The following is a 25,851-nucleotide window of genomic DNA, read 5'->3' on the forward strand; positions in this document are numbered from 1 at the left end:
TTGGCTATACATATATATTGTTGCAATTGTCTTTACTGATAAATATAGCTACTCATCTACTGTTTTGCGAAATAGAAAACGATACATATAAACCATACCAATGTATTATTGTATTTACAATAGCGAATAAGTATGTAATACAAGACAAATTAAAGGACATAGTAATTACAGGATTATCAAACTACTTTCAAAATATTACATAGAGCTCAAATTGTCATCCAAGAAACTGCATCTCGCCAATTTCTCTTCTAAGTGTTGAGTCGCAGCATCCTCTGGTGGTTAAGTCACATACTGAAGGATCAATGGCTCTAGTGCCATCAGTGCAGACAAATTATGAAATTAATTGGTCCAAAGTAGCTATTTAAACTATCACACAATTGATACAGTAATTAAAAAATGTACATTATTTCAAACGGACAAAACACATTTCATTACAGTGTAATATACACAATTCTACTTCAGAATTACAAATAAGAAACTGCAAATGATCATAAGTCAACATTATGTTATTTAGGAAATTGTAAAGACTATGACACTCCTTGCTCAGTACATTTTCAAAACCCAAGAGGTAGGCCGTCTGTGTCCTATTGGCATATGATGTAACATTTGGTAACTTCACTCAGTGGCACAGGTTTCCTCCTTACCTGGTCCCTCTATGCAATAACTCTTCAAGGGGTGAGTAGAGACCTTTTTTGGCACAACGTTGGGGATAAAACCTTTAGAGGTTTCGTGTAGGATACAGTAATCAGTACATATGCATTCTGGCTCACTAGATACAGGACTATTAGGCAGTGTTAGGAGTGTTAAGTCCTCGCATCCAGAGTCCCCCTCACAGGAGACCGAAGGGTCCTGAGAGAAAGAGGTGACCATCCCTCCAAACTGGAGCTCTAGTGGAGAGCAGGGCAGCTGGGTGTAAGGAATGTCCCCTGGACCATTTCCATTTGGACTGTGACTGCAGACCCAGTCCATCACTGAGGGACCAACATAGGGAGTGTGAACTTGTGCTAGGGGATATGGTGTTGTAGCTGAACAGTCCTGGTCCTCTGCTATGGGTTTGGCCTCAATAATCAAAGTATCGATGGTCAGGAGCTCTTCTGTTTTGTATGTTTGTATCAGATTGTACTCTGACTCAAGCCAGTTCTATAGAGAAAAAATGATTAAGATATAAACTGTATTCCAGGGACCATTTTGAAGATGTTATGGGGACCACTTTGGGAAAATAATAAATTAATTAGTAGACGTTACCTGGAAATGTTTGTTATCTTTGTGGGGAGGTTTGAAAAAAGGGGCTGGGCTTGGCACATCATAGAAAGCTTTTATCTTCATTCTATGACACAAATGATTGTAAATGATTTGTGTTTGTGTGCTTCCAAATCAGCCTCGCTCTCTCATGACACAATTTTTAAGTATTTGTATGGGTTTCTGAAGAAGACCAGTTACCTTGTAGTGGGGTTGTAAAATACAAACAACAGAACTCCAGCAATCACACAAACTGGAAATACAAACTTGCTGAGGACAAGGACTATAGTTGGTTCTGCTGAAGGAGAAAATTAGTATATGCATCAATGGCTGTGTTTAGACAAGCAGCCCAATTCTGATATTTTTTCCACTAATTGGTCTGTCTAAACACAGCCTAAATGGTTTGCCATAGCATATTTTGGGACAATAACAAAGAGGCGATAGGTAAGAGTGGTAAATGATTTAACTAGTTTGTCTCCAAAGCAGATCTCTCTCACCTTCCTTTGCATCAGTCCTCAACTGCACAAATGCACTCCACGGACTCCACTGTCCTTTATATCCAGAGGACTTATATAGCTCGGATCTCACTTTCAGAGTATATGTGGTATCTGGCTCAAGTCCAGATCCATCAATTAAAATAGATTTGTTTTGAGGGGACACACAAAACCCCTGAGAAAAAATCCAGGAAACAATTTAGCAAACAACCATTGACTTTAACAATTGAAGCATGAATTTTATTAAGATGCACTTTACCTCGTCCTCGTCATGGTCTTTGTAGAAGAAGAGTTGGTAATGGAACTCTGTTATATAAGGATGGTGTTCATATCCACTTTGCCAAGTGCATTTGTGACCCTCTGAAGTCCGCTGGATAGCGAGATGACTTGGAGCTGTTGGTTGAACTGATGACAGAGAGTTAGTCATTACACATATTTGTCAGCTATAGAAAAACATATTTTGCACAATCATAATTATTTCATGCAATATTTCATGAATTGCAAATCAATATAATCTTCGCAGGGAACTTACTATTTTTGAATGGTTCAAAGCCTGTCAAGTTTGATTGGCAGTCAATGTTATAACAAAGATGTACATTGAAACAGTCCATGTCATTAAATGAAGAGCCGTGATACGTTACATTCTTATCAAAATCGGCCACAAATGTGCAACCATAACTGTCCCTCATCTTCAACAGTGGACATTTGAATGTAATCCTGTGGAAAAATTTTAATCATTTTTGTGATTCAAATGATATTAGAAATGATTTATCCTCTGCATATTTTTTCCCATTTAATGTTGTCTATTCATCTCTCCACTTCATGCAATGTACAGAACCAAGAGATTTATAACATAAGAATCCATCATCAGCACACAATAAGGCTCACCCAACTCCACCAGACCAGGTGAAATTCAACCAGTAGTGGGTGTTGTTGACACCTGCAGGCTCGTCAGTGATGCTCAAAGTACAGGTAATTGTAAACCAATAATCAGATACACAGGTGAGTCGATCTGTCATTTCTGTGAAGAAACACACCCTTTTATCACAACCCATGTCACCTATGTTATGATCTTTTACTCCTGGACATGAATCTGAACATGAACAAAAATAACAGTACAATGGAATATTGTACAGTACCTCCAGAAGAACAGCACACTGATAGTTGGATGATGTACCAAACTGCACAAAGTGCCAGTAGAAGCTTCATCTTAGCATGAGTGTAGGGCTAAACCAGGAACAACATGTATAAGTCATGTATAATGTGCAAATTATGCATTTTATCGTAATGTGGAAAGTACACAATTTAAAACATTTCTGAGAAAGGTCCATACTACCTTGTGCATGGGTCTTGTGGATAGTGCATCTCTCAGAGAGAATGAATGAGTGAAGTCAATCATCCTAATACTATAAAAACACGATGAGAGGAAGTCAGGTCCTGCTATCATATGAAAGCTGTTCACTTCTCCACGCCTTCTTCATGCCTCTCTGTGACAGAGTTGATTACTATCTAATTGCTCAAATTAACCCATCGTAATATTTTTTATGAACATGTCTAAGATTTTCTATTTCACATTACACACTTGCAATAAAAAAAGGTGATATGTTGGTGTATAAGTCATATTTAAGCATCATGAATATAATGAACTAAGCTATAGTTTATGATAATATTCCTGAAATTCATATAAAAATATGTTTTATCATACTCTTCAGTGCAATCAAATCAATCTGTTTCACACTTCTCAAGGATTGTCAACGGAAACTAGACAGTGGTTTAACTCATTGTGATAACAGTGCAACGGCAATATCTAGATTATAGAATTCGATACCTAGTGGCGAGTCAATTTATCAGATGTAGCCTTCCGCTGCTGCCAAGCTTTTAGTTCACAGTCACAAGTAGCTATAATTTCTTATCAGCAAATGAGAATGGTAAAGAGAAATGACAGAACTGCATTAAAGCAGACCTAAATCTGTGTTCTGATGCATTTATGCATCGTACAGAAAAAGGAGACTAATATCTGAATGTTGGAATGCTCCCATAACTTAATAATATTGTTTTGACCCCTATGGGACTTTATCATGCATATGAGAAAAAAATTGTACTTTAAATGGGCAATCATTAGTTGAAACAAAATGGCCACCAGCCTCTGTTTTGGTAATATCTGAGGGATGGGCCTGGAGAAATGTAACCACTCATAAATTCATAGACAGCGCTATTGATGCAAGGAATGACCATCCAATATATCAACATTTTAAGCATATTTTGAGGCTGTACAGTTTTTGTTTCCACTTACAATGTTTACAAACATTGGAGTAAAACAAGCTTATATATTGTCTTCTGATTGGGTATGACAGTTGAATTAAGCTCATGAGGCATTTAAAAGTTATATTCTTCAATAATAAATGAGTTTATATAATTAATTTATAAGTCAGAAAATGGATGTAGCAACTGTGGATTGTTCCTTTAAAGATTTAACAAGCGATTGAAAATGAATGCAAACTCAATTGGATCCATTGTCACAAACATAAGAAACATTAGATGACAAACATGATGTAAAAACAATACCCTTTCCACATGGAAATTGCATGAGAAATGAAGCCGTAAAAAATTATTAATTACATGAAGGCCAAAATCTAGGTTTGGGAAGGCCAAAATGACTAATCTACATCTATTTACATAACGCAACATGACAACTACTGTCAAACAATATTATTGTATTACTACGACAAACAATTTTTATGTTGGGAAGAAATCGTTCGTACTCCACTTTAAAAAAAAACATGATGACAATATACCTATGCCAGGGAAAGTAAGGAATTTTACAAAAATGCTGAAGCACTGTCAGTGACACAGGAGATGATGGAGAACTCACATCGTCCTGTTCTGTCCTGAGTTGGTTGAGTCCTCTTGCATAGTGTTACCCATCACCCACTGTTTGACATATTCAGAAGGGGAGCTGCCTACCCCACTCAGTAAAGCAGAGTCTATCTGCTTCTCAGACTCAAAGTTAGAGTTCACAGGACTGCTACAGTCAGACTCAACAAAGACTCCACTGTCAATGGTGTCCACACTGTCCAGATCCAGCACCATAGGAGGGTAGCCGTCCTCTGAGTCCAATGAAATCTGCTCTGGTTGATAGTTGCGGGCCTGTAGCTGGAGCTGCCACTTCATAGCAGGCAGGCCCGTTGATGCCCGTCTTCCACTCTGCCCAGATAACCCTCCTTCCTCTTCTGCCCCAGCACCAAGAGGGCCCTCCGCCTCAGTGTCGATACCTCCTCTGCTGCCTCCAGTATATTGGGAGAAGCTTTCCCCACCTTGGCTGCACTTGTATGTCACCCAAGAACTCCCTGACAAAGCTCCTTCCTCCCCAGACACCATCACAGTATCGATGGAGATGTGTCCAGCAGAGTGACAGGTGCCCTGGTCCCCACTGCTGCTGCTGCTGTCTTCCTCCACACTCAGCCTGGACAGCCCGAGGATGTCTAGCTTCTTCTCAGTCATCCTCTGTGTAGGTGGGTGTTTCTCCAAGGGATCCAGCTCACTGAAGATGAAGACAGGTCCAACCCATTTCTGCAAAATATAATGATAAAATGGATGATTAAGGAGCAATAGGTACACTTGAGGTGAAAGGTAGGCCTGCCCGGTGCAGAAACAAACCCTTGCCCCTATAGGCTCATACAGTATATATATACTGTATACTGTATATACAGCATGCCATTTAGCAGACGCTTTTTTCCAAAGCGACTTAGTCATGCATGCTTAAATTTTTCACATATTGGTGGTCCGGGGAACCAAACCCACTACCCTGGCGTTGCAAGCGCCATACTCCACCAACTGAGCTACACTTGAATGCAAAAGGTTGAATGAGAGCTTATCACTGTTATTGGTAGCAGGTCATGGTAACCTCGGTCGTCAATATGAAGATCGATCACAGAAAGAATTACCTTTTTTCTTTTTTAACATTTAGAAATGTTCATGAAACTGGTGGCAGTTATTTTGTACAACTCTGAACCCTTCTAGAGCAAGATGTTGCCTACAGATATGCATGGACAAGGTTTTTCACCAGAATACCTTATCTGGGTGAAGAGCCATTCAGCAGAATCTAATCACTGTTTTTCATCTGAAAAGACTGCAGTAAGTGCCCATACTGCACCACTAACAGCTGTCAGAGAGCTAAAGAGAGAGGGCATTTAAAAACATCTACCTGACTGAGCTTATCATATATTGACAAAATGCTTTCTTTATAAAATGTAATTTGCTGTGAGGTTATTTTTATACTATATGATCAGGGACTTTATGTGCGTTCATCGCTGACATTGAGCTTATGCTATAAGACAGCATAGATACTACAGCTATGTCATGCTCCTCAACTATAACCAAACCCTGTCGACTTCCTCATGACTATGAACTTCTCACAGAACATCTGTACAGTTCAGAGAAATGTATACTGCTTAGTGAAAGGGGAACATAGAGTAAGTACATCCTTTATAAAAACTGATTAGTTTAGGTTTACATTAGGTTGAGCAGGAATACGATCTAATGTGTCTCATGTGTGGCAGAGAAGTGAAGATACCAATCTACAGTTTTTGTAGTGTGTGCAATATCAGTGTCTTATATCTGTGGGCTGCTGCAAGAGTATGTTTTCACATGTTCCAGTAACTCTGGTTTATCTTTCAATAGCTTTTTCCTGCCTAGTTAAATCTTTTGAAATTATGTGACTGTCATGGACATGGCCATAATTACATATGAGGACACCGAAGCAAATTCAGGGGGTAGCCCCAACTGGGACTCAAACCCAGGTCCAGTGACTGTCAAGCCATAACACCTTTACTAATACACCAAGAGGTCCAAACCTCTTGATGAGGTCGCTAGGTGTTGGGTTAAGGTCACTACATTACCAATTACCTTCAGGAGAGTGTGTCTCCACGCATCTCAATACCAAATTCCTCACGTGTACACTGCTTTCTGATGGCCGCCCTTGCTCCATCCCACTTCTGACACCAATGTAGCAAATTTGGGGGTGTAGCCCCAATGGGGACTCGAACATAGGTCCAGCGACTGTCAAGTCAACACCTTAACCGTTACCATTTGGGCTCCCGAGTGGTGCAGTGGTCTATGGCACTGCATCTCGGTGCTAGAAGCGTCACTACAGACTTCGATTCCAGGCTGTATCACAACTGGCCGTGATTGGGAGTCCCATAAGGCAGTGCACAATTGGCCCAGTGTCGTTAGGGTTTGGCCGGGGTAGGCTGTCATTGTAAATAAAAAAAATAATATGCCAAGAGGTCCAAACCTTTTGGCTAGGTTTTGGGTTAAGGTTGCTACAATATAGTTTGTACACAATAAAGAAACTAAATTATGAGTCTAAATATATCTACATATTGCTCCCAGCGTTGATCAAGCTGAATTGATAAGAGAATTGCGATTGCAATACCTGGGTTATGGGTTCGATTCCCACGGGGGACCAGTACGGAGGAGAAAAAAAAGTATGAAATTGTATGCACTCACTACTGTAAATCGCTCTGGATAAGAGCGTCTGCTAAATTACAGAAATTAAGACGATTATATTCTTGATCTGACCGAGTTCTAATCGCGCCTGACTCTTTGCCAACGAATAGTAAACAGTGGTCTGTTCGTTATGTTCACCTTCGTTCCCCGGACTTTCCTTTTTAGTAGCAAATTCACCACTCTCTTAAACGGTTAACTCCACCCACTCGCGAACAGGCCGGGGCCGTGAAACGAGCTACCCAAGCTCGGAGTCGGCTCAGTTGAGTAGGCTAAACTGGAAATGCTGCTCGGCTTCTGACAGTGTTTGCGAGATGCCGGACAAAAAGACGATTTTGAAACCGTCCCATGACTCCTGCCGTGTCTACAGACATCCCCCAAACAAACAAAAACCGACTCTCGGAGAATGAGAGCACAACTGGTAAATAGTCAAGTCAGTCAGTCAGTCAAGTGGCTAGCTAGCTGCCGGTAGAGACTTCTATTGCAGTAACTTTGAAGGGTCCTTGCTATTCGGAATCCTTGGTACGTCCCTAACGCATTATAGTTGAAATGTAAAATAGTTACGGTAAGGATTAGGTAAGGTTTAAGGTTTGGGTAGGGGTTATGGTTAGGGTGGATAGCACTAACCAACGTTGAAGTGCTCTGGCTAGTATTATTTAGCCAGATAGAAGGATGAAGTAAGAAGCTAACGTTAAACGGAGCCTACCTCAGCAGGAGCATCATATAGGCTACTAAGTTATCATAATAACTTTGCTTTACAGAGAGTTTGCTACTGAGACATTGGTGTGGTGATCGAGGCTGAGGCAGGAGGAAGCAGAGGAGAGAGAGGTTAGCACAGTGATTCCCAAAGGTGGGGTCTCTGCCCCATATTTGTACTAGTCTTATCAAACAAGGTAGGAACTTAAAAAGAAGATATGTTTCAATATGAACATCTCGACATGGCCTACATTAAAATGTAATTAAAATGCAAACAATACAGTTATAAAAATGGCATACTTTTCGTTTATATCAGTGAATGTTCATCTTATCCATTACCCACTTTTTTTGTACCACTACATCACTGATATTAATACAGAATTATAAGTAATATTCTAATAATTAATGTGAAGGTGATAATATGATTATCTGTGTGCAGTGGTGGAAAAACTACCCAATTGTAATACTTGAGTAAAAGTAAAGATACCTTAATAGCAAATGACTCAAGTAAAAGTGAAAGTCACCCAGTAAAATACGTTATTTTACACAAACTAGAAGGTACAATTTTCTAATTTTTAAATGTATTTTTGGATAGCCAGAGGCACACTCCAACACTCAGACATAATTTACAAATGAAGCATGTGTGTTTAGTGAGTCCACCAGATCAGAGGCAACAGGGATGGCCAGGGATGTTCTCTTGATAAGTGCGTGAATTTGACCATTTTCCTGTCCTGCTAAGCTTACAAAATGTAACAAGTACTTTTGGGTGTCAGGATTTTGTTTTTAAAGTACATTGTCTTTCGGAATGTAGTGGAGTAAAAATAAAAGTTGTCAAAAATATAAATAGTAAAGTACAGATACCCCCAAAAACGACTTAAGTAGTACTTTAAAGTATTTGTACTTGAGTACTTTACACCACTGTCTGTGTGCTCCAGTTGGATATCTGTTTGTGCGGAGCTTGATTCGTAATGCCTAGGAATACAAACATGAACACTATCCACTGAGTGTACAAAACATTTGGAACACCTGCTCTTTCCATGACAGACTGACCAGGTGAAAGCTATGATCCTTTATTGATGTCACCTGTTGAATCCACTTCAATCATTGTAGGTGAAAGAGAGGAGACAGGTTAAAGAAGCCTCGTGACAATTGAGACTTGGATTGTGTATGTGTGCCATTCAGAGGGTGAATGGGCAAGACAAAATATTTAAGTGCCTTTGAACGGAGTATGGTAGTAGGTGCCAGGCGCACTGGTTTGAGTATGTCAAGAACTGCAACGCTGCTGAGTTTTTCACGGTCAACAGTTTCCCGTGTGTATCAAGAATGGTCCACCACTCAAAGGACATCCAGCCAATATGACACAAGTCTGTGTAGTATTGGATCGCATTTGACACCTTGTAGTCCCGACAAATTGAGGCTGTTCTGGGGGCAAAAGGGGGTATAACTTAATATTAGGATGGTGTTCCTAATGTTTTACAAACTCAGTGTATGTAATTTGAGGAAAGCGATATCTACAGTATGTAAAGAGTTGATGATTTAATGATTGTATCATTACAAATGACTGAACAATCTCTGATGCTACGTGTCAGTGAGAATCATTTCTCATATTTTCCCCCTTTCAGGGGTATAACATTACAACTGTATTGCTGATAGGCTATCTGTTTGTCGATCGAATGAGGTGAATGAACCTACAGCAGCCAAGGTGATAATGGCTGGGGTAATTTTTGCTTATTTTTGCTGTTCTCCGAATAGCATTTGAAAGTTTTTTAATTGTATAGAAATGCAGTAAATAAGCTTCAACTTCCTTTAAAAAAAAATCGGACCCCTCTTTAACTCAAACCTAGTTACGACCCTGGTCATGGACACGTCTTGGTGTCTTTTTCTGAGATTTTTCCTAAGATAATTTCAAAGGACAGCTTGCAAGATTGTGGTTTAGCTACTGGTGTTCTGCCAGACTCTCTGCAGCCACAGAGGAAGTAAAATATTTCAGCGCTCTTTTCAAATACTTGCATTTTCACAATTTTATGTGAAAAGATTATTTACATCTACCCATAAATGATTTATCATCATCTATTTGTTTTGTGTGTGTGTGTGCGTATGCGTGTGTGTGTGTGTGTGTGTACGCGCAATAGTTCTGGATGATATGAAAAGGGATCTTTTGGACTGATCTCAGAACAAGTCCACATTGTGCCCCACCAAAGCCCAGCCCGGTACAAATTGATAATGGCATTCTGAATAGGCACTTGTTTTGACACCATGGGTTGTTCACTGACTTCAGACAGAGAATCTATGTCTCTCTCTACACATATTCTTTCAATGTTGCCCTTTCTCAAAAGATGTTATTTTTATGCAAGGCTTTCATTTTCCCATGGACATCACTTCCCCCTACTGGATATTGATGTAACTGTAGTTGAGAGACCAGCAGGGGCCTCATTTATCAAAGGTGCATATGCACAAAAAAAGACTCTTGCGTGCGCCACAAGAGAATTGAAATAATGGTCTGCTAATAAAAACATAGCCTAATGTTTTTCCGGAGTGGCAGTCCACAGGTACAACACAAAAATATATGTGTGAAATATTGAATGGGAGACATGATATGAACAGAATATTAAATTATATTAATTTGAATATTGTACCTGTAGCTCCACCCCAATGAAAAAAAAACAACAAAAAGAAAAGTGGTCAAAAAAATAAAAACAAAAAGAGTAGACCTGGTTTGTATGAACGTTGAGGCTTGGGCACTGGGGTAGACCTGTTTTATATGAGTGTGCCCATGAATTTACTTAGTTTTTATGAGTAATGGGGTGTAGGGATACACAAGGCTCATACAGCTAATGGGTCTGGATGGATGTCTATTTGCCTATTCAAATCCTTTCTGGCAGCAAGTTTGTGGTAGGAATAAAAGTGAATGGGGTTTGGGCACATGTGTTATACCACTGTATTATGAGTTGATCTATGAAATGATTAGCGGAATACTTGGGGAATACAGGCCTAGGCAAAGTGGGGAACAGGGCTGGGATACGCAAGTAACAGGGATGAGGTATTTTGGCAAAGGAACTGTGGTCTAGGGGTAAGAAATAGGGCTTATAGGGCAAGGATACAGGTGAGGTCTTTCTCAAATCAAATCAAATCAAATCAAATTTTATTAGTCACATACACATGGTTAGCAGATGTTAATGCGAGTGTAGCGAAATGCTTGTGCTTCTAGTTCCGACAATGCAGTAATAACCAACAGTAATCTAACCTAACAATTCCACACTACTACCTTACACACACACACAAGTGTAAGGGATAAAGAATATGTACATAAAGATATATGGATGAGTGGTGGTACAGAACGGCATGGCAGATGCAGTAGATGGTATAGAGTACGGTATATACATATGAGATGAGTACTGTAGGGTATGTAAACATAAAGTGGCATAGTTTAAAGTGGCTAGTGGTACATGTATTGCATAAAGATGGCAAGATGCAGTAGATGATATAGAGTACAGTATATATACATATGAGATGGGTAATGTAGGGTATGTAAACATTGTATTAAGTGGCATTGCTTAAAGTGGCTAGTGGTACATTTTTACATAATTTCCATCAATTCCCATTTTTAAAGTGGCTGGAGTTGAGTCAGTATGTTGGCAGCGGCCGCTAAATGTTAGTGGTGGCTGTTTAACAGTCTGATGGCCTTGAGATAGAAGCTGTTTTTCAGTCTCTCGGTCCCTGCTTTGATGCACCTGTACTGACCTCGCCTTCTGGATGATAGCGGGGTGAACAGGCAGTGGCTTGGGTGGTTGTTGTCCTTGATGATCTTTATGGCCTTCCTGTGACATCGGGTGGTGTAGGTGTCCTGGAGGGCAGGTAGTTTGCCCCTGGTGATGCGTTCTGCAGACCTCACTACCCTCTGGAGAGCCTTACGGTTGTGGGCGGAGCAGTTGCCGTACCAGGCGGTGATACAGCCCGACAGGATGCTCTCGATTGTGCATCTGTAGAAGTTTGTGAGTGCTTTTGGTGACAAGCCGAATTTCTTCAGCCTCCTGAGGTTGAAGAGGCGCTGCTGCGCCTTCTTCACAACGCTGTCTGTGTGGGTGGACCAGTTCAGTTTGTCCGTGATGTGTACACCGAGGAACTTAAAACTTTCCACCTTCTCCACTACTGACCCGTCGATGTGGATAGGGGGGTGCTCCCTCTGCTGTTTCCTGAAGTCCACAATCATCTCCTTTGTTTTGTTGACGTTGAGTATGAGGTTATTTTCCTGACACCACACTCCGAGGGCCCTCACCTCCTCCCTGTAGGCCGTCTCGTCGTTGTTGGTGATCAAGCCTACCACTGTAGTGTCATCCGCAAACTTGATGATTGAGTTGGAGGCGTGCATGGCCACGCAGTCGTGGGTGAACAGGGAGTACAGGAGAGGGCTCAGAACGCACCCTTGTGGGGCCCCAGTGTTGAGGATCAGCGGGGTGGAGATGTTGTTACCTACCCTCACCACCTGGGGGCGGCCCGTCAGGAAGTCCAGGACCCAGTTGCACAGGGCGGGGTCGAGACCCAGGGTCTCGAGCTTGATGACGAGTTTGGAGGGTACTATGGTGTTAAATGCTGAGCTGTAATCGATGAACAGCATTCTCACATGGGTATTCCTCTTGTCCAGATGGGTTAGGGCAGTGTGCAGTGTGGTTGCGATTGCGTCGTCTGTGGACCTATTGGGTCGGTAAGCAAATTGGAGTGGGTCTAGGGTGTCCGGTAGGGTGGAGGTGATATGGTCCTTGACTAGTCTCTCAAAGCACTTCATGATGACGGAAGTGAGTGCTACGGGGCGGTAGTCGTTTAGCTCAGTTACCTTAGCTTTCTTGGGAACAGGAACAATGGTGGCCCTCTTGAAGCATGTGGGAACAGCAGACTGGGATAAGGATTGATTGAATATGTCCGTAAACACACCAGCCAGCTGGTCTGCGCATGCTCTGAGGACGCGGCTGGGAATGCCGTCTGGGCCTGCAGCCTTGCGAGGGTTAACACGTTTAAATGTTTTACTCACCTCGGCTGCAGTGAAGGAGAGCCCGCAGGTTTTGGTAGGGGGCCGTGTCAGTGGCACTGTATTGTCCTCAAAGCGGGCAAAAAAGTTGTTTAGCCTGTCTGGGAGCAAGACATCCTGGTCCTCGACGGGGCTGGTTTTCTGGGTAAGTCTCTAAGATCTTTCCACACCTGGATTGTATCTTAATAATCTTCCCATTATTATTTTCAAAATTATTTAAGCTCTGTCAAATTGGTTATTGGTCATTGCTAGACAACCATTTGCAGGTTTTGCCATAGATTTTCAAGTAGATTTAAGTCACAATTTTAACTTGGCCACTCAGGAACATTCATTGCCTTCTTGGTAAGCAACAGCAGTGTAGATTTAGCCTTGTGTTTTAGGTTATTGTCCTGCTGAACAGTGAATTCATCTCCCAGTGTCTGGTGGAAAGCAGGCTGAACCTGGTTTTCCTCTAAGATTCTGCCTGTGCTTAGCTCCATTCCGTTTATTTTTATCCTGAAAAACTCCCCCGTCCTTAATGATTACAAGCATACCCATAACATGATGCAGCCACCACGATGCTTGAAAATTTGGAGAGTGGTACTCAGTAATGTGTTGTATTGGATTTGCCCCAAACATAACACTTTTGTAATAAGGACAAAAAGTGAATTGCTTTGCCACATTTTGTGCAGTATTACTTTAGTGCCTTGTTGCAAACAGGATGCATGTTAGAATATTTTTATTCTGTACAGGCTTCCTTCTTTTCACTTTGTCAATTAGGGTAGTACTGTGGAGTATACAATGTTGTTGATCCATCCTCAGTTTTGTCCTACCACAGCCATTAAACTCTGTAACTGTTTTAAAGTCACCATTGGCCTCATGGTGAAATCCCTGAGCTGTATCCTTCCTCTCCTGCAACTGAGTTATGAAGGATGCCTGTATCTTTGTAGTGACTGTGTGTATTGATACACCATCCAAAGTGTAATTAATAACTTCACCATGCTCAGATGGATATTTAATGTCTGCCTTTTTTTTTACCAATCTACCAATAGGTGCCCTTTGCGAGGCATTGGAAAACCTCCCTGGTCTTTGTGGTTATATCTGTGTTTGAAATTCACTGCTCGACTGAGGGACCTTACAGATAATTATATGTGTGGGGTACAGAGACGATCGAAAATCATGTTAAACACTATTGAGTCCATGCAACTTATTATGTGACTTGTTAAGCACATCGTTACTCCTGAACTTACTTAGGCTTGCCAGAACAAGTAGGTTGAATACTTATTGACTCAAGACATTTCAGCCTTTCATTTAGAATTTTTTTTGTAAAAAGAAAATTGAAAAACATAATTCCACTTTGATATTATGGGTTATTGTGTGCAGGCCAGTGAAAAAAATCTATCAATTTAATCTATTTTAGATTCCGACTGTAACACAACAAAATGTGGAAAAAGTCAAGGCCTGTGAATATTTTCTGAAGGCACTGTACTTTTCACAATACAATTGTCACGTCCTGACCATAGTGCTTATGTGTTTTGCTTGTTTTAGTGTTGGTCAGGACGTGAGCTGGGTGTGCATTCTATGTTGTGTGTCTAGTTTGTCTGTTTCTGTGTTCGGCCTAATATGGTTCTCAATCAGAGGCAGCTGTCAATCGTTGTCCCTGATTGAGAATCATATATAGGTGGCTTGTTTTGTGTTGGGATTTTATGGGTGGTTGTTTCCTGTCTCTGTGTTTTGTCTGCACCAGAAAGGACTGTATCGGTAAGCCACGTTTGTTATTTTGTAGTTTTGTAAGTGTTCACGTTTTCGTCTGTCATTAAATATGTTGAACACGGAATACGCTGTGTCTTGGTCCGATCCCTGCTACACCTCCTCTTCAGACGAAGAGGAGGAAGGCTGCCGTTACAGAACCACCCACCAAACTCGGACCAAGCAGCGTGGCTACGGGCAGCAGCAGCAGCAGCGGCCCACTACACAGGACTCCTGGACATGGGAGGAAATTCTGGAGGGAAAAGGACACTGGGCTCACATTGGAGAATATCGCCGCTCTCGTGAAGAGATGGAGGCAGCTAAAGCCCAGGAGCGGTGGTATGAGGAGGCAGCACGGAAGCGTGGCTGGAAGCCCGAGAAGAAATCCCCAAGCCGTCAGAGCCGCCAGAGCCGTCCGTCTGTCCCGAGCCGTCAGAGCCGCCCGTCTGTCCCGAGCCGTCAGAGCCGCCCGTCTGTCCCGAGCCGTCAGAGCCGCCCGTCTGTCAGGAGCCGCTGGAGCCGTCAGTCAGGAGCCGCCAGAGCCGCCAGCCAGTCAGGAGCCGCCAGAGCCGCCAGCCAGTCAGGAGCCGCCAGAGCCGCCAGCCAGTCAGGAGCCGCCAGAGCCGCCGCCAGTCAGGAGCCGCCAGAGCCGCCAGCCAGTCAGGAGCCGCCAGAGCCGCCAGCCAGTCAGGAGCCGCCAGAGCCGCCAGCCAGTCATGAGCTGCCCTCCAGTCATGAGCTGCCCTCCAGTCATGAGCTGCCCTCCAGTCATGAGCTGCCCTCCAGTCATGAGCTGCCCCTCTGTCCGGAGCTGCCCTTCAGTCGGGAGCTGCCCTTCAGTCCGGAGCTGCCCTTCAGTCCGGAGCTACCTCTCTGTCCGGAGCTACCTCTCTGTCCGGAGCTACCTCTCTGTCCTGAGCTACCTCTCTGTCCTGAGCTACCTCTCTGTCCTGAGCTACCTCTCTGTCCTGAGCTACCTCTCTGTCCTGAGCTGTCTCCTCAATTTAGTGGGGACCTTGGTGAAGATTCCTAGGCCAAGGTCGGGGGAGAGGGTTGCCACTCAAAGGACGCTAAGGAGGGGGACAAAGACAATGGTGGAGTGGCGGCCTCGTCCTGCGCCGGAGCCGCCACCGCGGACAGATGCCCACCCAGACCCTCCCCTTGAGTTTTAGGGGTGCGTTCGGAGTCCTCACCTCAGGAGGGGGGTACTGTCACGTCCTGACCATAGTGCTTATGTGTTTTGCTTGTTTTAGTGTTGGTCAGGACGTGAGCTGGGTGGGCATTCTATGTTGTGTGTCTAGTTTGTCTGTTTCTGTGTTCGGCCTAATATGGTTCTCAATCAGAGGCAGCTGTCAATCGTTGTCCCTGATTGAGAATCATATATAGGTGGCTTGTTTTGTGTTGGGATTTTGTGGGTGGTTGTTTCCTGTCTCTGTGTTTTGTCTGCACCAGAAAGGACTGTATCGGTAAGCCACGTTTGTTATTTTGTAGTTTTGTAAGTGTTCACGTTTTCGTCTGTCATTAAATATGTTGAACACGGAATACGCTGCGTCTTGGTCCGATCCCTGCTACACCTCCTCTTCAGACGAAGAGGAGGAAGGCTGCCGTTACAACAATAATAATAAAAAAGCTATATGGATTGCACTAAGGGTTACTAATGGCATACGATTTGCATAGTGGCATGTCTGGGAAGTTAAAACATTCTGCCCACACCTCTACAGAAATGTGATCAAATGTGCTATAAAGCTTTCTTGTAGAAATGGACATGGCCCAGTTCCAGCATTTCCAAATCGTACAGCAAATTATGGTATTTTTGTTACCATAAAAAGTAAATGGAGGGCGTTTTCCAGGTGGGATTGTAGCGCTCGTTCCCGAGTTCACAAATATAAACTCAGCAAAAAAAGAAACGTCCCTTTTTCAGGACCCTGTCTTTCAAAGATAATTTGTACAAATCCAAATAACTTCACAGATCTTCATTGTCGAGGGTTTAAGTACGGTTTCCCATGCGTGTTCAATGAACCAGAAACAATTAATGAACATGCACCTGTGGAACGGTCATTAAGACACTAACAGCTTACAGACGGTAGGCAATTAAGGTCACAGTTCTGAAAACTTAGGACACTAAAGAGGCCTTTCTACTAACTCTGTAAAATACCAAAAGAAAGATGCCCAGGGTCCCTGATCATCTGCGTGAACGTGCCTTAGGCATGCTGCAAGGAGGCATGAGGACTGCAGATGTGGCCAGGGCAATAAATTACAATGTCCGTACTGTGAGACGCCTAAGACAGCACTACAGGGAGGCAGGATGGACAGTTGATTGTCCTCGCAGTGGCAGACCACGTGTAATAACACCTGCACAGGATCGGTACATCCGAACATTACACCTGCGGGACAGGTACAGGATGGCTACAACAACTGCCCGAGTTACACCAGGAACGCACAATCCCTCCATCAGTGCTCAGACTATCCGCAATAGGCTGAGAGAGGCTGGACTGAGGGCTTGTGGGCCTTTTGTAAGGCAGGTCCTCACCAAACATCACCGGCAACAACGTCACCTATGAGCACAAATCCACCGTCGCTGGTCCAGACAGGACTGGCAAAAAGTGCTTTTCACTGACGAGTCGCGGTTTTGTCTCACCAGGGGTGATGGTTGGATTCGCATTTATCGTCAAAGGAATGAGCGTTACACTGAGGCCTGTACTCTGGAGTAGGATCGATTTGGAGGTGGAGGGTCCGTCATGGTCTGGGGCGGTGTGTCACAGCATCATCGGACTGAGCTTGTTGTCATTGCAGGCAATCTCAACGCTGTGCGTTACAACGAAGACATCCTCCTCCCTCACGTGGTACCCTTTCCGCAGGCTCATCCTGGCATGACCCTCCAGCATGACAATGCCACCAGCCATACTGTTCGTTCTGTGCGTGATTTGTGGCAAGACAGGAATGTTAGCGTTCTGCCATGGCTAGCAAAGAGCCCGGATCTCAATTCCATTGAGCATGTCTGGGACCTGTTGGATCGGAGGGTGAGGGCTAGGGCCATTCCCCCCAGAAATGTCCGGGAACTTGCAGGTGTCTTAGTGGAAGAGTGGGGTAACATCTCACAGCAAGAACTGGCAAATCTGGTGCAGTCCATGAGGAGGAGATGCACTGCAGTACTTAATGCAGCTGGTGGCCACACCAGATACTGACTGTTACTTTTGATTTTGACCCCCCCCCCCCTTCCCTTTGTTCAGGGACACGTTATTCCATTTCTGTTAGCCATCACAATAATTTAAATGAAGATGGCAAGAAAACTGTAGGCTATTACACCACAATTTATCGTTGCCGCCTGTCAGTCGCAATAGAAATGAGCGAATTTACTTGTGTGGTATATGCTCCAAAATGCTGTGTGGTTTGATGTGAACAATGACATTTTGCCAAGGCAGAGATGACAGGCCGAGACCGAGACCGAAACACGTGTGGGCAGCAAGACGCATCAGGCTACAAGAGTAGACCTTTTATGACAATCCCTGAATGTCATTGCACTTTTTGGTGTTTTGTAGTCTAACAGATGTCTCTTTCCATTTTCAAATGTCGGGTGCACAGTGCACTGTTTGGATGCTGGGATTATTTTTGTGGACAAACGTGCGCAAGTAGCCTACTTTTTTGAAGAAATTGGCTACAAATCTTCATGCGAATCAAAGAATCCGCATAAAACAAATATGCGCATTTTCACACCAGAGATGTTTCCATCAAATTGACTTGTTGCATATAAAAGGATGTGCGTGATGGTGTAGTGCACATAAAAATAAGTTTAAAAGTTTCCATCGCATTTTCAACTCATAGTTTTCTCACAAAATAATTTGCGTGATAATTTGTGTCAGGTAGCCGAGCGGTTAAGAGCGTTGGGACAGTAACCGAAAAGTCGCTGGTTCAAATCCCCTAAATCTACTATTTGAAAAATCGGTCGATGTACCCTTGAGCAACGCACTTAACCCTAATTGCTCATGTAAATCACTCTGGATAAGAGTGTCTGCTAAATGACAAAAATGTAAATATAGTGTGCCCTCTCTGGTATTGATACGTGCGATCTAGCCCAGGGGTTCCCACACATCTTCACTCAGTGCCCCACCCCATCCAACATTGGGGAAATTCCCGCGCCCCCCACGTCTATTTCTTTGTGCCCAAGCACTGTTCATGACACAAACTGTTCACACCAGTCATTATTTCCTGAAATTCTACACATTTTGCCATGGGTTGCAGAGAGCATTTAGCAGTTTTAAAGCTCATTTTCTTGCAATTATATACATTTTGCCATGTCTAATGTGTATGCATGTGATATTTGAGTGACTAGAACATTACTACAAAATACATGGCTAAAAAACATAGCAAAAAAAACGTTAGCTGACATGGGCTAGTTGATATGGACATTTATAACATGTTACAAAATAGCTCCCTAAGGTATGCAATGACTGACATGACAAGAGAAAAACTGATGATGCACTACCCATTTCGAAATTATATATTGTTCATTCTACTATTACAGCTTCCAAGAGTAAATTGAAAGCCGGACTGAGTTTCCCCACAGTTGGGATCTACTCACTGCTCTAGCCAGCTAGAGCGCACGTATAGCCTACATGATGAGATTATATGGACAAAAGAGCGATATTATTAAACAAGTGCACTTTCACCACCCTTGGAAGTTAATCATACTATATTTAATTTGTAGTTTAATAAACTAAACTGCATGCTTTCCCATCAAGTCATAGTGGGAGGAACGCACAACATGTCATCGCGTGACTCCAAGTTTACTTCGAAATGATGGTTATTATATCAATATTTGCACATAAAAGCGTATCCAACGACATTTCTCGCATAATTCATTTTACCGACACAAAAATATCTCACCTTGTCTTGCATATTTTGTTTCATCGACATTTGGAAAGTTTACCGTTTCCATCAGGACTGTCATTACATTTTTATCTGACGTACTTTACTCGTAAAAACGTTGGATACAAACCTGGTTAATCAGATGAAAACATCATGCCTGGTTGTATTCATGCCAAATTAAAAGGCAATACATTTGACATTTAAAAAATGACATGTTTTTACTATTCACTAAGCATAGTGGATATGACCCCTTCATTAGAGTGTCAATTGTTTTGTAAATAATACATAAAAAAGGCAAATCTGAAAAGATAAGTGGTTACCTTTCTGGAATATTTATAAAATACTCCTCTAAGGGGAAAATATTTAAATATAACCCTAACAAACATCTTAGTTTAGATTTCTACCTGTGGTATTTTCCATTGGGGGATGGGAGGTGAACTGCTCTGATGTAGTACATAAGCTCAATGTCTACTGAGCATCTACCCACATATGAGTTGAAAACAAGCCCTTGAAGCCCCTGCAGACTGAGTCATTATAATGCGGGATCATAATTGATTATGGGGAAGTCCCATTTTTGGCCATGCTAAAGTTCCCCCTATAGGTAACACCTGCTGGAGGCGTTTAGAACATGTCCCACAGACACAATTAGTTATTTTGGTTTTGCCTGTATTTTTACCTTAAAATCCCCTCCATATGTGTGGTAGAGAGGCTTGAAAAAGTCCTCTGGGCTTGGGGAATAGTTCATCATGTGTAGCCTCTTCAGCCACAATCTGCAGGGGAGAGATGTAGAGGCAAAGTGACAAACAGGTTGTTTTCACAAAGGAAAGCAGAACTATTCAGGTCTTCACAAATACTCTTTCACTTTTCATTTATGGGAGGATGGAATTTTTCTCTATGCAGGTGTTATAATGTTTTATAGGGTAAGTGGTGTAATAATAATGTAGAAGCAAACCTAACCACCGCGCTATCATCGGTTAGTTTTGGTATAATAATAATGTAGAAGCAGCTCTGACTTCCTGTGCCTTCTCACCCCTATATGTACATGCAAGTAAAGAGCATCAGCTGTGGTTTCTGTGTATGTGGGAGGTTATGCCAGGAAAGTGTATAGTGTATACACGCTTTCTATAAAAACACCAAGAGGCTGAACATTTCTAGCCTGGTCGTAGATCAATTTGTGCTTTAGCCAACTGTTGTGTTTGTTCAAGGCATCTGACGAAAGTCAGAGAAGTTGGATGTAGCACATATGATGGTGACCAGGCTAGAACCTTTCATTTATTGGCAGACCTGAAGAAATTGAGGATACAAGTTGGTGTCTGATCAAAAATGCTTAGCAAACACAAACAGTTACTGTTACCTGAATGATCATAAATAAGGAATACTCACATTTTAAAGAGGTAGCACAGGATCAAACAGGGGAGAATGGTCAGTAAAACGGGCCACTGACACCATAACTTAGCATCCCCTTCTGTAAAAATACACATAGTGTATAGAAAGAGAGAGCATTTTTACTCCATTTCATACATTACTATAACATGAAAAATGAAGTCCCAAGCCAATATATCCAGGAAAAGCATGTAACGCAGATCAGTTCAATCTAAACTTGCTGCATTGATGTACCTGTAGTCCTCCATTCTACGGTGGAGCTCCATTCACCCCAGGGACCTTGGTAGTTACACACAGGGTTCACTGAGGCCTGGACATTTGCCACATACTCAGTTCCTGGTTGCAGTTTAAGACTGTTTAGCACTAGGTACCTCTGGTCCTCTCTTACAGGGTAATAGACTGGATCCTGTAGGTCAAAAGAAAAACTTATATTTAACAGTTTGTGGGACCTGGTATTTCACATACTGTAATATTTGATTGGAAACATGTAACATAGTAAATATATTTTGTTTACCTTTAAATAGTTATTATTTGTTGTAATCCGCACCCTGTACATGAAGCATTTATCAAGGTAAATGTTTTCATCCATCTGCCAAGTGACGTTGTAGCTGTCAATGTTCTCTGTCACTTGTACATTGACTGGATGCTGCGGCTTCACTATTGAAGAAAAGGCAGAGACGCTTGGGTTGGAACCATTATATGAAAAAGGCATGGATTCAAGTGCACAAAGCTCAATCATTTGTACCATATTAGCTTTCAAATGCGGGTGATAGATATATAAGAACCCAGGACACTCAGTCCACATCACACAAATACTTAATTGTAAAGACTGTTCAACACTGTCATTTCAAAGCTGTGCAAAGTTCAAAACTGCTGATACAAATTTGTCACAGCAGAATGGCTAATAAGATGACCTCACTGCTAACGATAGACACTTCTTATTCATGCCATATCTTGTCACTGAATCAGAGGCAATGTTCAGGGTAAAGTACAAACCATCCTAAGACATTGGTCTACTCCACTTACCTAATTTATACAATTTCCAGTCAGTTGAGTCATCCGTTTTCATTTTGTCTTCTTTTCCTGTGTGCTTTACTCTTGCAGTGCAATAAGTTTCAACGGATATTATATTGAAAAAATCTTCTGGTTGTATTATACACCAGCTTTGTGGGGGTGTTATTTCACAGCTATCATTCACTTGGTCTTCAAAATCTCTGAAAAGAGAGAAGAGTGATTATAATATTCAAATACAGCTTTTGTAAACAAAAACCAAAACAAATTTGAAAAGGTTTTTGTAACATTCAGATGTTTTTCTTAAAATGATATGTTTAAACTTTACAGTACATAAATATGTATACATGTGATCTCTTAAATCTATCTGCACAAGGCCAGAAACACAGCAGTGAAAAAGAACAGTGTGTACCTGCACTCTGCCTCAAGGAGAATGGGAGATGAGGGCACTGTGCCTGAGCAGGAACAGTTCAGGGATGTATTGTAGTCTGTGGTGCAGGTGACATTGCAGAAACATGCAACTGTAAATGCAGGAAAAAAGGATGATGTGATTCCAGTGCCATGGTACCCAGACTCATAGTCTATATAAGGCTCTGCTGGTACCCTGATGTGGTAAAACATTTCCTGCTAATCTAACCAATTACTACTCATAGGAGATAACTATCTAGATATGTGTTTGAGAAAATGCATAACTTGAAAATCAATACAATATATAGCACAAATAATAGATGAGATAAAGTTAAACTTACCATATTGAATCAGGTAACACAATGCTAGTGAGCTGATTAGCTGTTGTTTCACAGCCATGAGGGCAACAATAGACAGTAGTCTGTTCTGCTCATTAACTGAGATCATCAATGGCGCCTGAAAAACAATAAATCACATATGTCCTTGTGTTGTTCATTACTTGAAGTAAAATAACCATTACTGGAAGTGTATGAAACAAATATATAGTACTGTATTGGAGTCGAGAAGAAGGAAAAAATGTAATTCAAGACTATCACTTTCATGTCAAGGAAAGGTTAAGTCCAGAAATGTAAGCAACAAATGCGTTTACAAAAAACACCAAACCCCACACAAAGAAATCTAACAATGGTAGACAACGCTAACAATAGAATAAAGATATTGCACTTCAATGTTATTCATGTTATTCAGAAAAATACTATTCAAATAGTATTCTTACCTTATTGGTTCTGATAGATTCTGCTAACCATGCCACATGGCATCATTGTTCGAGTAGTTCTAAATCCAAATTAATTCATTAATTTGTGTCACAGACTGTCTGATCAAGTTCAGTGCACAATGACATATCTGACATATTGAAAGTCGTCATCTGCTCTAGTGTCACTGAGGATGTGGTTGTTTTGTGGCTACCCTGTGAGCATTCTAGGAGGTCCCTTCCAAACCTTGCTTCTGTTTCGCAACATAATCCATCTGTGAGAACAAAGTTTGAGACGTACACTATATATACAAAAGTATGTGGACACCCCTTCAAATTAGTGGATTTGGTTATTTCAGCCACACCCATTGCTGACAGGTATATAAAATCGAGCACACAGCCATGCAATCTCCATGGGAAAATATTGGCAGTAGAATGGCCCGTACTGAAGAGCTCAGTGACTTTCAACGTGGCACTGTCATAGGAATCCACCTTTCCAAGTCAATTCGTCAAATTTCTACTAAGCTATATGGAATTGTTTCAAGAAGGTCATACCAAGGATAATTTTGCTATTTGATTTAGAATTTTAACAATCATTTGAAGTATAAAAAAAATATATAAAAAAAAGAGTTGATGAAACTTTATTTTTGGCCTTACTACTATTAGTCCATTCATGGAAAAACAGATTACCTAAAATAAATTTAAAAAAGAATTATAACAAATTCACTACATGGAACAACAGATACCCCCCCCCCCCCCCCCCCTTCAAAAAATGTGTCTGTTCTACAGTACAGTATATCTGAGTGATATAAAGACAGATCAGGAAACATTTGTAATTCAATTGTACATGTATTTAACTACTTATTTCTGTCACTAAACTGTCTCCATATATACAGTACCAGTAAAACGTTTGGACACACCTACTCATTCAATGGTTTTTCTTTATTTTTACTATTTTCTACATTGTAGAATAATAGTGAAGACATCAAGTAACAGACACATCATTGACTGTTCAGAGGAGACTGCGTGAATTCGGCCTTCATGGTCGAATTGCTGCAAAGAAACCACTACTAAAGGACAACAATTAGAAGAAGAGACTTGCCTGGGCCAAGAAACCCAAACAATGGACATTAGACTGGTGGAAATCTGTCCTTTGGTCTGATGAGTCCAAATTTTAGATTTTTGGTTCTTTTATAGGGCGGAATTTGAGACAGAATATCCAAAGGAACATATTATAGGTCCAATGCTGTTTTTATCTCACTATCAAATCATTTCTGGGTAACAATTATGGACTTAACAGTGATTGTTTTCAATTAAAATGGTCAAATAGTAACAAAAATAGCTTCTTAGCAAAGGGCAATTTCTCAAGCAAGAATTTTGCTAGGACTGTCTGGGGGTGGCCTGAGAAATGAGCTTTTATTGGCAGAGGTTTGGAGCTCTCTTTTGTATTGGTATATAATTTACCACATGGTGATGTCACCATGGAAGGTGTTGTGGAAATTCTAATCAAAAGGAAGAGAGACTGCAGATTCTTCAAAACAACAACTTTTCATTATAAGATTTGCAAATCTGGAGCTGGTTAACAATCCACTCAACAGTGCAGCGTTAAGAGACCATCAAACAAGAGTTGGATCTCAGCCTTTATAGGAAAATACAACCTCACCTGCAGTTTAGCAGGTGTGTGAGATCATGGTGGGAACATAGCGTACAAACAAGTGATAACGGCAGTTTTGTTACCCCTTTCTGCTGAAAGAATTGTCGCTGCTGCTCAAGCTAGCCTTTGTTCTCTTCATATCTTCACACAGCTGTGCCCTTGAAAGATACGAAAAGAACATGATGGACCAAAACTGTGGTCACTCTCAGAGGCTCTTTGTCTTTGGCCGCTTGACGAAGTTACTCAGAAACAAGAGAGGAAAAATAATGGCTTCTTCTTACACAAGACAAACAGATAGTGGAAATGTACAAGTTTAAGGCTTATACAGGGCATGTGTTTAACAAAGTTTGTAATTTTGCCCCCATAAAGGCCAAAACTCCAACATTATCCTAATTGTCACAATTTCACAGTATTATTCCAGGTGAGAAGAAGGCAGTGGGAAGGTAGGCCCCTAAATGGCAGGTAATCCAAAGAAAGAAGATGAGTAGGCGGCCGGTACGTTGCAATAAACTTTTGTGAACTATTAACAGTATATATCTACAAAAGAATACATATGGGAGCGGCCAGCGTAGTTGTCACTCCTACTCCTGCTCCTTCCTTTCGGAGCTCGAAGTCGCCGGTCTACTAACCACTGGTCCTGGCAACCCACATTGCGCACATCTGGCAGCCATCATTGCGCACACCTGCTCCCCATCGTTAAGCACACCTGGACTTCATCACCACCCTGATTACTCTACCTTCATATAGCCCTCAGTAGCCTCAATCATCAGGCAGTATTGGTTTTGGTTACGTTCAGTATGCAGTTCCTGTCCTGTCTTGTCATGATGATGATGGTGATGATTATTATACTCACCTTCTGCACCTGCTTCCTGACTCCCTGCATATACGTTATAGAATACTGCCTCAGAAATTATGGAAGCAGTAGAAACTTACATCATCTTCCAGACGGTCGAGGAACAGGGACATCTACTCCACCAAGACCACGACCAGTTGGCTCTACTGGGTACGACCACAAATGTGGTCCTCCGCGTTCTCCACCGCCTCGACACCACCAGCGAGGTTCTCCATACCTCTGACTGAGGGCCTCCTACCA

At 41.8% G+C, this 25,851-nt stretch overlaps 1 protein-coding gene across 3 annotated transcripts; it reads right to left on the minus strand.

Annotated features, from left to right (window-relative positions):
- On the minus strand, positions 1-23,346 carry LOC139577957 (interleukin-21 receptor-like). Of its 3 annotated transcripts, XM_071405093.1 has the most exons (17): positions 23,129-23,346; positions 22,695-22,809; positions 22,358-22,466; positions 21,961-22,148; positions 21,449-21,591; positions 21,169-21,340; positions 20,935-21,016; positions 20,228-20,321; positions 3,070-5,303; positions 2,873-2,960; positions 2,622-2,754; positions 2,266-2,450; positions 1,993-2,138; positions 1,737-1,908; positions 1,441-1,537; positions 1,246-1,327; positions 1-1,140 (listed from the first exon to the last, which is right to left on the minus strand). In XM_071405093.1, the coding sequence occupies exons 2-9, from the start codon at positions 22,798-22,800 to the stop codon at positions 4,602-4,604; spliced, it is 1,596 nt and encodes a 531-aa protein (XP_071261194.1). In that variant the 5' UTR covers positions 22,801-22,809; positions 23,129-23,346; the 3' UTR covers positions 1-1,140; positions 1,246-1,327; positions 1,441-1,537; positions 1,737-1,908; positions 1,993-2,138; positions 2,266-2,450; positions 2,622-2,754; positions 2,873-2,960; positions 3,070-4,601. The 3 variants fall into 3 exon arrangements, with proteins under 3 accessions (XP_071261194.1, XP_071261189.1, XP_071261182.1); XM_071405088.1 differs by having other exon boundaries at positions 1,441-1,908; XM_071405081.1 differs by having other exon boundaries at positions 1,246-1,908.
- Positions 23,347-25,851: the final 2,505 nt, after the last annotated feature.

The sequence above is a fragment of the Salvelinus alpinus genome, chromosome 1 (assembly GCF_045679555.1).
Source record: "Salvelinus alpinus chromosome 1, SLU_Salpinus.1, whole genome shotgun sequence".
NCBI classification, from domain to species: Eukaryota; Metazoa; Chordata; class Actinopteri; order Salmoniformes; family Salmonidae; genus Salvelinus; species Salvelinus alpinus.

What these genes read in the sequence shown, in the direction of transcription:
- LOC139577957 (XM_071405093.1), bottom strand. Translation starts at nt 22,800, where the DNA reads ATGATCTCAGTTAATGAGCAGAACAGACTACTGTCTATTGTTGCCCTC. An exon ending in CTCCTTGAGGCAGAGTGCAG is followed by an intron (nt 22,149 to 22,357) that starts GTACACACTGTT and finishes CTCTCTTTTCAG; the next exon opens with AGATTTTGAAGACCAAGTGA. An exon ending in CGTAGAATGGAGGACTACAG is followed by an intron (nt 21,017 to 21,168) that starts GTACATCAATGC and finishes GTATTTTTACAG; the next exon opens with AAGGGGATGCTAAGTTATGG.